General features: G+C 37.5%; 1 protein-coding gene across 14 annotated transcripts in view; it reads left to right on the forward strand.

Annotated features, from left to right (window-relative positions):
* The window catches only part of SYNE1 (spectrin repeat containing nuclear envelope protein 1), a 317,016-nt gene that overhangs the window by 72,963 nt on the left and 231,489 nt on the right, over positions 1 to 12,564 (forward strand). For 11 of the 14 annotated variants that reach the window (XM_055810929.1, XM_055810939.1, XM_055810935.1 and 8 more), the window contains 3 exons: positions 671 to 867; positions 1,009 to 1,118; positions 7,827 to 7,874. In XM_055810929.1, coding sequence (XP_055666904.1) covers positions 671 to 867; positions 1,009 to 1,118; positions 7,827 to 7,874 — 355 coding nt within the window. The remainder of the gene's footprint in view (positions 1 to 670; positions 868 to 1,008; positions 1,119 to 7,826; positions 7,875 to 12,564) is intronic. The other 3 variants (XM_055810934.1, XM_055810936.1, XM_055810943.1) reach the window with 1 other exon arrangement.

Here is a 12,564-nt window from a genome sequence, read left to right on the forward strand (position 1 = left end):
CAGAAGTGTCATTCATTTCTGGTTACTTTCTCATTGTATATTGCTATTTCTTGATCATTTGTGTTTATTTTTTTGTGGACAGGTAAGTGTTCTGAGTGTTTGAAATTATAGTGTCACTCATGCCTTTCGTAAGAATATAAAAATTTTTTTGCATTGTATTTTCATCTGAACAGCAGTGCTGTCACTGTTTATGCTTTCATTTTGAAAGATAGATTAATGCAGCCTTTTTTTTTTTTTCCTGTGATACTGATGTACCTAACTGAATTGCAGTACTTATAATGAGGGAGATATGAAGTGCTTTATAGTGAGGAAGAGAATAGTGAATGGAGCTGTGTACATCTACAGACTGTGTGTTGTTACAAGAACCTTGAGAACCCTGGTGCATTTCATTTGTTCAAAATACCATTGGCTTACTGCTGCTAGCAAGCTCACTGGAGACAAATACAGTATGTTTATAACGAAGAACTCTTTAATCTTCATAGGTGGAAATGAATTTATGCAGTGGATGGATGGAGCTCTAGTCAACCTGATTAGCATTGCAGGAGCAACAAGTGATTTCGATTTATTGATGAGTAACCACTGGGTGGAGCATCCAGTCTCCTCCCATATTTCATCTAGTCCTGATGTTGTTGCAAGTTACTTTTTTCTTTTTTTCTTTGATATTATTTAGGCAAGTTGGAATTGAAATCAAAGATTTTGGACAAAGTTGGAGAAGTGGTGTTGCATTTCATTCCGTTATTCATGCTATCCGCCCAGATTTAGTAGACATGGAGAAAGTGAGGGGAAGGTCAAATAGAGAAAACCTGGAAGAAGCCTTCACACTTGCAGAAACAGAACTGGGAATTCCAAGGCTCCTTGATCCAGAAGGTACCTAATGCATAGTTGAATAAAGCTTGAACTGTCTGTGTGGGTTAAATCAGATGGGCTAATTCATAGTGTTTAGACATTTAAGCGGCATTTTGTGCTATTCAGCTATAAATTGATTTACTGTGTTCTACTCTTGTCCAGATGTGGATGTTGACAAGCCAGATGAAAAGTCTGTCATGACTTATGTAGCCCAGTTTTTGAAGTACTATCCTGATCCTCATCATACCATGACTGATGTGCAGGAGAATGATGTAAGTTTCTCTTGCATAACTGTATGAATCAGTTTATCTTGACGGGGGCTTTATGAATACATACATTACATACATGAATGCATACAATACGTACATACATTACAGCTTTCTAATAGTTTATTCTGTTTCCTTTTGATGAGTGTTCAAGTGAAAAGCAAACACAATAGCAAAACTGGGAAAGATCAGCTGAGAATAAAGGAACCAGTGTTGCAGATGTTTACTAGTAGATGGAGAAAACAGAATGATGATCCTGCAGAGATTTTCCTATTACCGGCAGTAGGAGCCAAAAGGAACACAAAGAGTTACTGTAGAAAGTAATAAACCAATGGATCCTGAAGTTCCCTAAGAGATTTTCAAGCATAGCATCAATGAGATTGCAATGATTTGTTACCTGAAGCAATGTGTTATTTCTGTTCTATGACACTGCATTTCTGGATAAGAGCAATAGTCCAAGAGATTGCTTGGGATAGTCTTCAGGATTTTAGGCTCAGGAGGCAGTCACAGTTTTGACACAGTATTCTTTTTATTGCACAGTGTTATCTGACTATTCAAGCTAGGAAATTGTTTTCAGTCATGTTGTCTTGTTTTTTGTTTTGTGTATGCTCTAGTGCATTCACTTTGCAGTAGAATGGCTATACTCAGTGACTCCGAGTGATCATGACTCACTTCCTAATCCTGATCATTTGCTTTCTTCATGGCAAACATGGGAAACACTGCTGAGACAATCTGCTCAACCTCAGCAAGAGAGAAAGAGGACTTGTTTTTGTCTGTGTTTCTTTGCATTTCCTACAGAGCTACAGAAGAGCTTTGAAAGGAGTGAATCTCCTTCCTTACGGCTGCGTGTGGCTAAAGCAGCTGTAGCTTTGCTGTCTGATTCCATTGCCTGGAATTTTTCATTTTCCTTGTTGCAACATTGGTCTCAGGGCATACATGTGCTGATGCCACAGGATCTCACTGACAAATGGGGCTAGTGAAGCAGAGGGAGCGAGCACTGAAGCCTCATGCTGTTGCCTGTGGCAGGCTAAAGCAGTTCTGTTGTCCGCATACTGTGGCACACAATGCAGTCTCTGCTGCCAACAGCCTCAGCCAGGCCTGCTGCCTGTGCTGGGGTTGGATTTTGAGGAACAGTATCACCACCTTCTCCTGAGCTTTGTTCAGAGACAGTGTAGGAGAGTGCAGGACTGAGCCACTCCACCCTCTGCCTGCCTCTGGCTATACCCACAGAAATGATAGTGCGTGAGCTCTGAAAGGGAAACTGCTGAGTTGCCTCCAGAATTCCCAGTGAATTACTAGGAAGTGAAACAACACAAATTCATCAGTTTGACATGCTTAGCTCAAGACCAATTCCTCTTCCTAGATATTGCTAAGATATTCCAGTAGCACTCCAGGTGAATTTTTGGTAGAACTGCTGGTCCCCTGCATGTCACACTGCAGAAATCAGTAATTCCCGGACTTTGCAATGAAATAATTCAACATTCCACTAAATTTCTAATGTCATCATTCTCTGTTTCCTTGAGGAAGAACTATATTAATTCTCACACTCCTGATGGAGTGCTTGGCAGTTTGAGACAAACTCCACTTCTCCAGTGGAATCTCCAGTCAATAACAGTGATAGGCCCTTGATTTTTTTCTGACACAAATTCTTTTAATCCATCTCTGGAGAAATTCTCATCAGGCACCTATGTCCCCTCTATACCTTGCTCCCTAGTACTGTCCACCATAACTTCCAGTTCCCTCACCTCTGGTCATGGTACAAAATGGTGACCATGTGGCATGTGATGGGTTGAAGGGAAGAAGATCTGGATGGATCCAGGCCAGTAAGAAATGCACAAAAGGCCCAGGACCCCAAGTGGTCACTGTCCCTGAAACAGTTAAAATACATAGAAAAACAGCTGTCACATTAAGAAAGGGGGCTTTCTCAAACTTTATATTTGATCAGCCTGTCAGTTTCCCAGGAAAGATGAGACCCTTGTGTCTGACCAGCCTTTGTGCTACCTGTGTTATGACAGCCCACTGTATCAGAAGGTGATTCAACTAACCTATTCAGGGACCTCTGCTGACAGCATCACTGAGTCAGATCCCTTATAAAAACTACTCAAATCTCCAGAGGTTTATACAGAATTCATTTCAGCTGAAGATTTTTATTATACAAAATGCAAGTTTGTGACAGAATAAAGTTCAGAGATTGCTGGCAATAATACACTGACTGCAAAACAAGCTTAAAACAATACACTTAATAACAGCTAGCATGAGTTAGTCATAGAATAAAGTTCTTACCTAATGGGCATCCCTATAGAGGAGGAGAGGTTCAGCCCATCAACTGATCCCAGAAGTTACGATGGAGTCTTGGCTAACTTCTCCCCTTGTTTTCTTACTTTTTATACTTCATAGTACATTGCATATTCATTATCATACACAGGATTGGTTACAAGTTTCTTGCTTCTAATGCAAATCAGTAAGCATCCTCAGGTAGCACTACTGAAGTTCTTTACTAACTACCCATGCTCCTCAAGTGGGGATTTGTCCTTTTTCAGGGGAGCCATTTGAGTCAGAGGTTGCGATCTCCCACTACCACAATTATCGTCCTATTTTCAACTAATATTCTGTTGATGTCAGTGAATTGCAACGCTTTATCAGCTTGTCTCCTGTTATAGCCAGAACTTCCTCACTTGAAGGCTTCTTTCTGTGTAACTTAGATAATGGTGTTCTTTTCACTATCTGTTCTTTGTTTCTCATCCTTCCCAAGGCTGACTCCCTTGATCAGAAGTCCCTTGATTTGTAACAATTTTAGAAAGTCAGATTGACCTAACTTTGTGGATAGTTTTGTTTTAACATATAGTTAAATACTAAATCAGTGTGGTAATTCAAGAGTTTAGACAATTCCCCCCCTTTCGACTTATTTCAGTCTAAGACCAGTCTATTTTCTTTACATTTAGGTGGAGCTTGAGTGACTCTTGTCATACATATTTTTGTTACTGATTGGTTTCATGTATCCAGTGAGGGGTGGTAGTACCTTGGAGATGGGTAGCTTTGGCATGGAGGTATGCATTAGTATTGCAATGAGATTATTTCATCTGAGGAGAGTAATTTCACCACAATGGTTGGCTCAGCAGTGGGCATCTCATATATTTTTCATTTGACAATTTCTATGCAGCTTATCAGCTGTGTGGTGCCACAAGGTTCCCGTTCCTGCAGGGAGTACAGCAGACCCTGGCCGCAGTGTCTCCACACCGCTCTACCCTCTGTTACTCCCATCAGCATGTGCTGAGCTGGCAGGGTGTGTTGCTTAGGGAGCTGTGGTGATGCAGATTCTGTGCACGCCAACCATCCTGAAAGCGATAGCTGTATTTTACCCTAAAAAGCTTTCTGTAATACTATGCTTCTGTCAGCTCCCAGTTTTCTCTAATTCCCCTCCCTCCATGCCCCCCAAGTAATTTTCCCACAATAGTACAATGCTTTCATCCATTTTGGAGTGGGTAAGTATAAACTCTCAAATGGCTAAAGTTTTTTGCACACTTTGGTATTTTATTACTATAAACTTTTGTATTTCTGTCACATCACAGAGAGAGAAGCTTATTTTGCACTCAGCTTTTTTACTTATGAATTTTCAGTGAGATTCTGTCAACAGTTAATCAAATGTCTTGTACTTAGAACTTGCATTTTAAGATATTTGATTTGTTCTCAATAAAATCATAGTGAGAGGTTTGGCAGTCTATCATATATACATTCCAACAAGTGTTAGGATTGTAGTTTACACAGTTCTGGAGGGGAAGGGAAAGAAGACAGGAGTTAATGCAGTCGATCCTGTTGACTGCAGGATACTTAGATGAAACAAAATATCCAGATGATCTTCAGCAAAATAAAAGTGTCATTTGTACTACATGATACTTATGGGGAGACTCTAATGCTTAAAATCCAACAATGCAGTTTAAAAATACAGACACGTAATATTGCATATTTATACAGTATTTGGTGGGAAAATTGAAAAACATTTCTCAATCAAATATTTCGTAATCAGATATCTTGTAGAGTTTTTTTCACTGAGTGCTTTCACATGTTTTAGCCTAAATTCTTAACTGCATATGGTTTGGTTAAAATTAGGCAAAGGATCATTTAAATCACCAGGTTAAATAAGGCTATCACAACAGCAGATCCAAATTGATAGTGTTGCCAGCAACTCAAGAGAGATTGCCAGCTGGTAAGGACACGCTTGGAGGGCTGTGTCCAACTGGGCTCCTCGATACAAGAGACATGGACATACTGGAGTGAGTCTAACGAAGGACCACAAGGATGATGAAGGGACTGGAGCATTTCTCCTATGAGGAGAGGCTGGGGGAGTTAGGGCTGTTCAGCCTGGCGAAGAAGAGGCTCAGGGGGGTCATATAAATGTGTATAAATACCTGAAGGGAGGGTGCAAAGTGGATGGAGCCAGGGTTGTCTTCATGGTGCTCAGTGATACCACCAGAGGCAATGGGCACAAACTGAAACACAGGAGGTTCCCTCTAAATATTAGCAAACACTTTTTCAGTGTGATGGTGACCAAGTACTGGTGCAAATTGTCTCGAACGGTTTTTCCATTGTTGGAGGTATTCAAAAGCCATCTAGATATGGTCCTGGGCAACTGGCTCTAGATGTCCCTGCTTGAGCAGGGAGTTTGGACCAGATGACCTCCAGAAGTCTTTTTCAACCTGAACCATTCTGTGTTTCTGCAATTCTATGATAATATTTAATAGCTTAGTTGATATAGTTAAGGTTATTTTTAATGAAACAGCAACAGTAGAGATCTTCTTGCAGTGCTAGAAGAATGTTCTGTTCTAAATGGCAACATATAAGCATGGAGATTTAAATTCCTTTAAAAAATAAAAAAGTGGGTTTTGTTTAGGAGAGCAAGAGCTATTTTCTTTAGTGCTAAAGGAAACATTTGTGAACTTACCACTTTGCCAATTTAAGGGAAATCTTTTTTGGTAGAAGTAACTGCTTGGAATCATAGTATGGCAACTGACTTTCTTGACCACACAAGCCATTTAAGTACCATTTCTAAAGTCCTTTCTGCACCCATGGTTATTCTGATATTGACCTTGCTAAATTAGTTGACTGGAAAAAATGTAAAGGAGAGAGTACTTCTTTTCTTAGTGCATAGAGTTGGCAGTGAATCAGATATATTTGTGTGACTATATAATCCATTTAGATTGAAAATTGATTTGTTCTTTTTCAAGAAGTGTTGTCCATAGATTCTGTTCTAGGTACACAAACATATGCAAGATCAGACCAGACATGTAAGATTGGTTCATTGTGAAATTGCCCTTTTATGTTTTCTGGAAACCATGTAAGTGAATTGAGTGCCCTTGTGATCACTACAGCTAACAGTGCAAGGCAGAACAGTATCTGTTGTCTCTTTTCTTCTACTGACCTGGAGTATCCATGTCCATCATAAAGCTTTCCTCAGGAATTTTGCATTATTTGTTTAGTTTACTTATTTTAGACAGGATTCATCCATCTTTTAAGAATCTAAAAGCTAGGTATTTACACTCCCTCTGTAATCAGTGAGAGATACATGGCATCTTTCTTAATATGATATCCTAAATAAATTGTCTTCTGGAAGTTCATGCTGCATAGTATTTCAACAGAGGTAAAACTGACTCAGATGAATCCTCCCCTTAGGTAATAATAGATAAAATGTTGGCAGTTGATTAAAAAGAAATCCAAACATGCTTTATAGTCTTGTGACCAGTATAATCCCCCGATTCTTTCTGTCTTCCCCCTGAAGTGTAGTGTAAGGAAATACTTATCACAGAATGGTAGAATCCAGGTACCTGGGAGAGAACCTTGCAAGACTCTTATCCCTTAAACTCCTGGGGTACTCTTAATTTCTTATTTTTCAAAATTAAGCACTTTTAGGGTGTATTCCATCTGACCTGTGTTAAATGCCTGCTGTAGAATGAGATGAATTGGGCAGTAGATGCAACTGGTTTTTTTCTATCTGTCAAAAAGAACTGAAAGAGTTACTATCTATTGCAGTTGCAGATCCCCACATTAGGTCAGAAAAATTCTACTTCAGAGTGCAGTGTGTCTGGGTGTTTTGCTGGGGGGTGTGTGTAGATTCCCAACCCTTTCCCCCTGCCCTCCAGCCAATTCAACTGCCACTGTGTTTCCTCAAGATGTGTTGTCCACACAAATTCCTATTCATCTTCCCTCCTGATTCAATGCTCATTTTATAAGGAATCTCCATTGGAAGAACTGGAGTAGTGCTTGAACCTTATACCTTATTTGTGGTCAGAGGAAACAGCTATTTGCTTGTGCATTTCCAGAATTAAAAGGGATCTAGTATCTCATGCATGGGCCAGCTATACACATATGTGAACTTGTGTAGTTAACACATCTCAAAGAATCAGAGTTATTCTAAGGTAAATAACTATTTTTCCAGATAAAATAAATCATGTAGTGACTAGTAATCTGGAAATCAGATCTGATACGAAAACTACTTCACTAGATATGATACAAAAACATGAACTTGATAGTATTTTAAGTACATCTTGTAGTTTTACATTTTACATTTACATTACATTTACAATACAAGTACAATCTTGTATTACACATGTGGCTTTTATTGTTCTCTATGGACTTTCTGCCTGCTTTGCTTTATTCTGTTTGCTTCTTTTTTTTTTTTTTTCCCTCCTTGTTATTTTCCTGTTTGTTTCATGTTGCTAGGAACTTCAAGCAATCCCAACTTTTGTCATTTCTTTTATGAAATTTAAGGTAAGGGTAATGTGCTACAGAATAATTGCTTGAACTGGACCTTTCGTGCTTCTAATCTGTTTTTATCCTGCACTTATTTGACTTTAGATTTCAGGTGTTGTTACGTACATTGATTTGCTAGCCTTATGTTAATCTTTCCAAAGAAACAAATAGATGAACATAATGAGTCTTAAGTCTACTTCCTTACATCAGCTGATCCTAAAAGCCTAATGCTTAATTGTGCCAATAATTTCACAGAAATACAGAAAAGCAAGTCATCTTTCCTATAATAAATCTCAGACTATGCTTTTGGTTTTCTTAAGTATAGATATAAACATGAAAAAATAGATTATAGATCGATGTTTCTACTCATCTAATCTCATTTTAGATGAATATTTGTGTATGTCTTTAGGTCTATAGAGTAGATATTAGATTGTATATGATTGTGTAAGTGATGTATTTGGACTGTGAATTGGAAGGAGAGCATTCACATGTAATTGTGTAATATGCACTGCTTTTTTCACATAAATTATGATAGTTTAAAAAATAAACTTCTTAATCGTTTTGGACATTTAGATACTTACAATTTTCTATTATTAACCAAGAGAAGTTCAGAAACCTAACATGGGGTATTTGAAATGAACATTCAGAGGTGAAACTGGAAGACTGCAGAAGCAAATATATTATGAAACAAAGAACAGGTATCTATAGTGTTTATAGTTCAACCTGATCCAGTTAATTACCTTGGTTCAATATTCATTTTTGTGTGTTTGTTTTGTTTTGTTTTTAATACACAAGCAGTAGGTTATTTTCAAGTGAGTATGATCAAAAGTTCATCTCTTATTATGTATGTCTATGATACATTATATCTGTGCTATATGTTGAAGTGAAGATTATTACTGATAGAATTATTCCCATCTTCTCATTCCATTCACGTGGACAGCTTTAATGGGATCGTGTACATTCTTCATCTTGCATGGCCCCTGTGCATTGCTGCTTAAGCCAGTGAAGATTTGAAGTGGTAAAAGCTCTGCCAAATTCTTTATCTTGGTACAAAGTTGACTATAGAGGAAGCACACTCCCTCAAAGTATTTCTGATATAGTCTTTCTCTTCTTGTGCTCTGATGAGCAAATAATTCAGAAGATAATCCTATTACCTCCAACATCTTTATGCCAGCAAAGTCCCCCAATGTAAGAGGAATTTCCTGAGACATAGCTGCAAAAATAACTTTTTGAGGTCTTCAGGTGATCTACTGTCTAGTTTTACAGATAGGCATTAATAGCTCATCCCTGAAGATGATGCTTTGCACAGCATTCACCATGCATCTGTGATACTGTTATGAGTGAATGTGTTCCATTAGCACATATGCCTATATACTATACATCCAGTAACACATATAGAGAAGCCAGAGTTTTCAAAGAGAATAGCATAATTAATTGAATATATATATATAAACATTTTTAAAGGGACTTGATTTTCTCAGCACATAGGCAGTACAATAATTCAACATCCCTGTGAAAAAGGTGGCTTAATTTTTTAGATTTAAAAATCCGTATTTGAAAACCCTATTCTACCTGTTCTTTATAACTTGAACAGTTCACCTGGTTGATAATTGCATATTAGAGAATCCCAAAAAGTACTCCTTTTCCAGTTCATAATTAAATTTCTCATGTGTATTTTTAGCTCTTCAAACACCAGAGTATTCTGTATTATGTAATTTTCAGATTAACTTTGGCATATCAGTTAATAAAATAATGTTTTGACTTTGAGTCTGGGCTGAAAACTTTCTTTGTAAATTTGAATTGTACTCCCTTATCATATTTGAACTCGTAAACACTTTTCTCTAATTACCTTCTTTGATGTTTGGCAGTTGAGTGCTCTGGTTCTATTCATCTCTGCAAATGAGTGAATATTTATAGAATTATGTCAGGATAAATTAATACTTTAAAATGGTGTTTGGAAGCAGCATGCAGAATAAGTCTTAGTGGCTTAGTTAAACTGAAATAAATGTGATCAGAGATCAGTGATCCTCATACTGGCAGAAACACAGATAGTTGTGATTATCCTAGATAACTTTTCTTTGATGGCTTATGGTCTGATCTGTATGCTACTTCAGATGTGCAGGCTTTAGAAAATAGTTTACATATCTGTAAGAATTTTTATTTTTTTTTTTTGTGTCTAAAAGTAAGAACCCCTAGGCACTAATGCAAGTCTTGTTTTAAGAATGCTAGCTCATTAAACCTGGGGAGTGTTGGTGACAGGTGCCTTGGTGTCTGAGAAAGTGGATCTTTTATGTCCGTTACCCAAACTGAGGCTTTAAAATACTATTGTATCAACCAAGGACTACAGAACCAAGTTTGCAGGTGACTGGAAATCTGTGGAAATGTATGAATAAATAAATGAAATGCTTATCATGCACTGTTGCACAATGTCTTTAACAGTATTCAGTTAAGCAGTTACTGAAACACATCTTCTGCAGTTAAAAAAGGTAAACAAAAAATTCTCTAACTGAATAGTAAAAAAACCCCAGAAAATCACAGAAGACTCAATGCCACCTGTTAACTTTACCTTTTCACTTAATGTGAGAGAAATGGTATGTGATTTAAGAGAGATGCAGCTGTTCCTGTGTTCTTTAGCCTTGGGTGTTTGTGATCCCAGTGGTATTCTATTTCAAAAAGCTTTGGTCAGGCCCAGTTTTAGCCATTAAATTTTTAAGCTATATTAACAGGAATCTTGCAAAATTCCTATTTTTCTGACATTGCTGTATGAACAGTTATAGCCACACATGCTCTTGCAAAGACTTATCTTAATGAGGTGCTTCTCACCAATAAGGGCATGAGCCATAGAGGAATAAAAGGCAGTGTTTTACAAAACTGAATTTATAATGTGAACTAAAAGTAATATACATAACATTGTGACACATTTTTACTCTCTTCCTGACCCCAAGAATATCTTATTTAAAGTTTCAGTTAGTAGGACTGTTACAGGACTTTCAGTCCATTAAGATTCATAGTTTAGTGTTGCCTTTATGGAGCTGTCAGCTAAATACTAACAGAGATCTCAATAGTCTTGGTGAAGTTATGACTTCTGATGAATGGAGTGCATTTAATACCAGAGTTCTTTTTTGATGGCTGAACAAGTTGAGAGTTCCTTCTTCTTATATTCTTCACCTCATAGAGGAGGTCCTGGCTTTGATGTTTATCTTAAAGAGTCTTGATGTTATTTTTCCACACACAAAGCCAACTATCAGACCAGAAAAGAAGGAATTTTGTTCTCCTCTTCTATTTTTAAAAGATTTGAGAAGTTGGAAGTACTAGGAGTTTTGTCTTCTTGGGTCACAGTCAAGTAAATCCCAGCATTACAAATAGCTGGAACAAGGAAATGTCACGTGTCCTACACTGTTTCTCAGGAACCAACTTCTGGCGAGTGTCAGAAGACAGGAGGATGAGCTATAGTGAACTTTGTTCCAGGACAGCTACTCTGATACCACTTCAGCCTCGCTGCCACTACCCAGCTAAGAATTTACCTAGTGAGTTAACAGATATTTAATACCTGTGATACTTGCACAATCTGTTGTGCAGATTCTGTCCAACCAACTACTGCTGTTTTGATAGAGGATCAGTAAGAGAATTAGTAGAAGCATCTCAAAGAGTTTCTTTCCTATCTGAGGATCCTTTCCTTTCCCCAGTTGATACGAAGCAATAGCTCTAAACTTTTAAAATTATTAAGGGAAATTATATTTTACATATTTGAGGCAGCTTTCAAGGAAAGAAACCATAATTGGCTCCCTTCCCAGGTTAGAATCTTTTCTTGAATTAATGGTGCTCAGTTTCTTAAATAGAGTCAGTGGCTACTCTTTTTATCACATGGTCCAGTTTTTCTTCTCTAATGTAATGCTTGAAACTTAATCACTCATTTTGAGTGATTAACTCATATGATGTGGTATTGCTTTTGTTCCCTGTAATATTACTGTTTCTGACAAATTTTACAGTAATATGGCTTCTTTGCTTTTAAAAAGTAGCTTCTGATTAACAGCTAGCACATAAAGTTCATTGGTTAGAAATCTGAGATGGACATTTGTATTCTGGTTGATTAGCCTGCTTACACGGAGCACAGAAGAACTTTCTGTTGCCTGCTAACCTTCTCGTATAACATGCTCACAGACCTGAGATTTCCTCTTACTATTTTTCTGTTCACTGCCAGGTCACAGAATTCTGCAGAGAACTTTGCAGCCTTGCAAAGTACCAGTGAGTGCCATGACAGACTGAAGTGTTAAAGCAAAACTGTAAAACAAATATGCTGTTCTTCAAAGCCATAAAATGGCACAGAAGGAAAAGAAAATACAATTGGGATTTCTTTCTTTCTTTTAATTTTTCTTGTTAATACGTTCTCTATCAAAATATTTTTCCAACTTCTGAACTTGGAGGTTGATGTCAAGTATTTTCTTGAAGTCACTCAAGAAATAACTTTTTTTTTCCAGCAATAGCAGACCAGATAAAAAAATACTGGTAAAAGAAGGTAAAATCCTTTCCTGTCTCAGCTCAATTAAGTTTTACTGAAAATTGGCTCTGCAAATATGTGGAAGATCAAAATTAACTGTTGAGGTACATTTAAAGGACCTTGTGTTAATTTAATATCAGTTGAGAACTGCAAGTAGTATCTCTGACGCTCCAATGTTCCAAATTGTCATGATTTCACTATTGTAAGACT

Source organism: Falco peregrinus, chromosome 7, assembly GCF_023634155.1.
Source record: "Falco peregrinus isolate bFalPer1 chromosome 7, bFalPer1.pri, whole genome shotgun sequence".
Classification (NCBI taxonomy): Eukaryota; Metazoa; Chordata; class Aves; order Falconiformes; family Falconidae; genus Falco; species Falco peregrinus.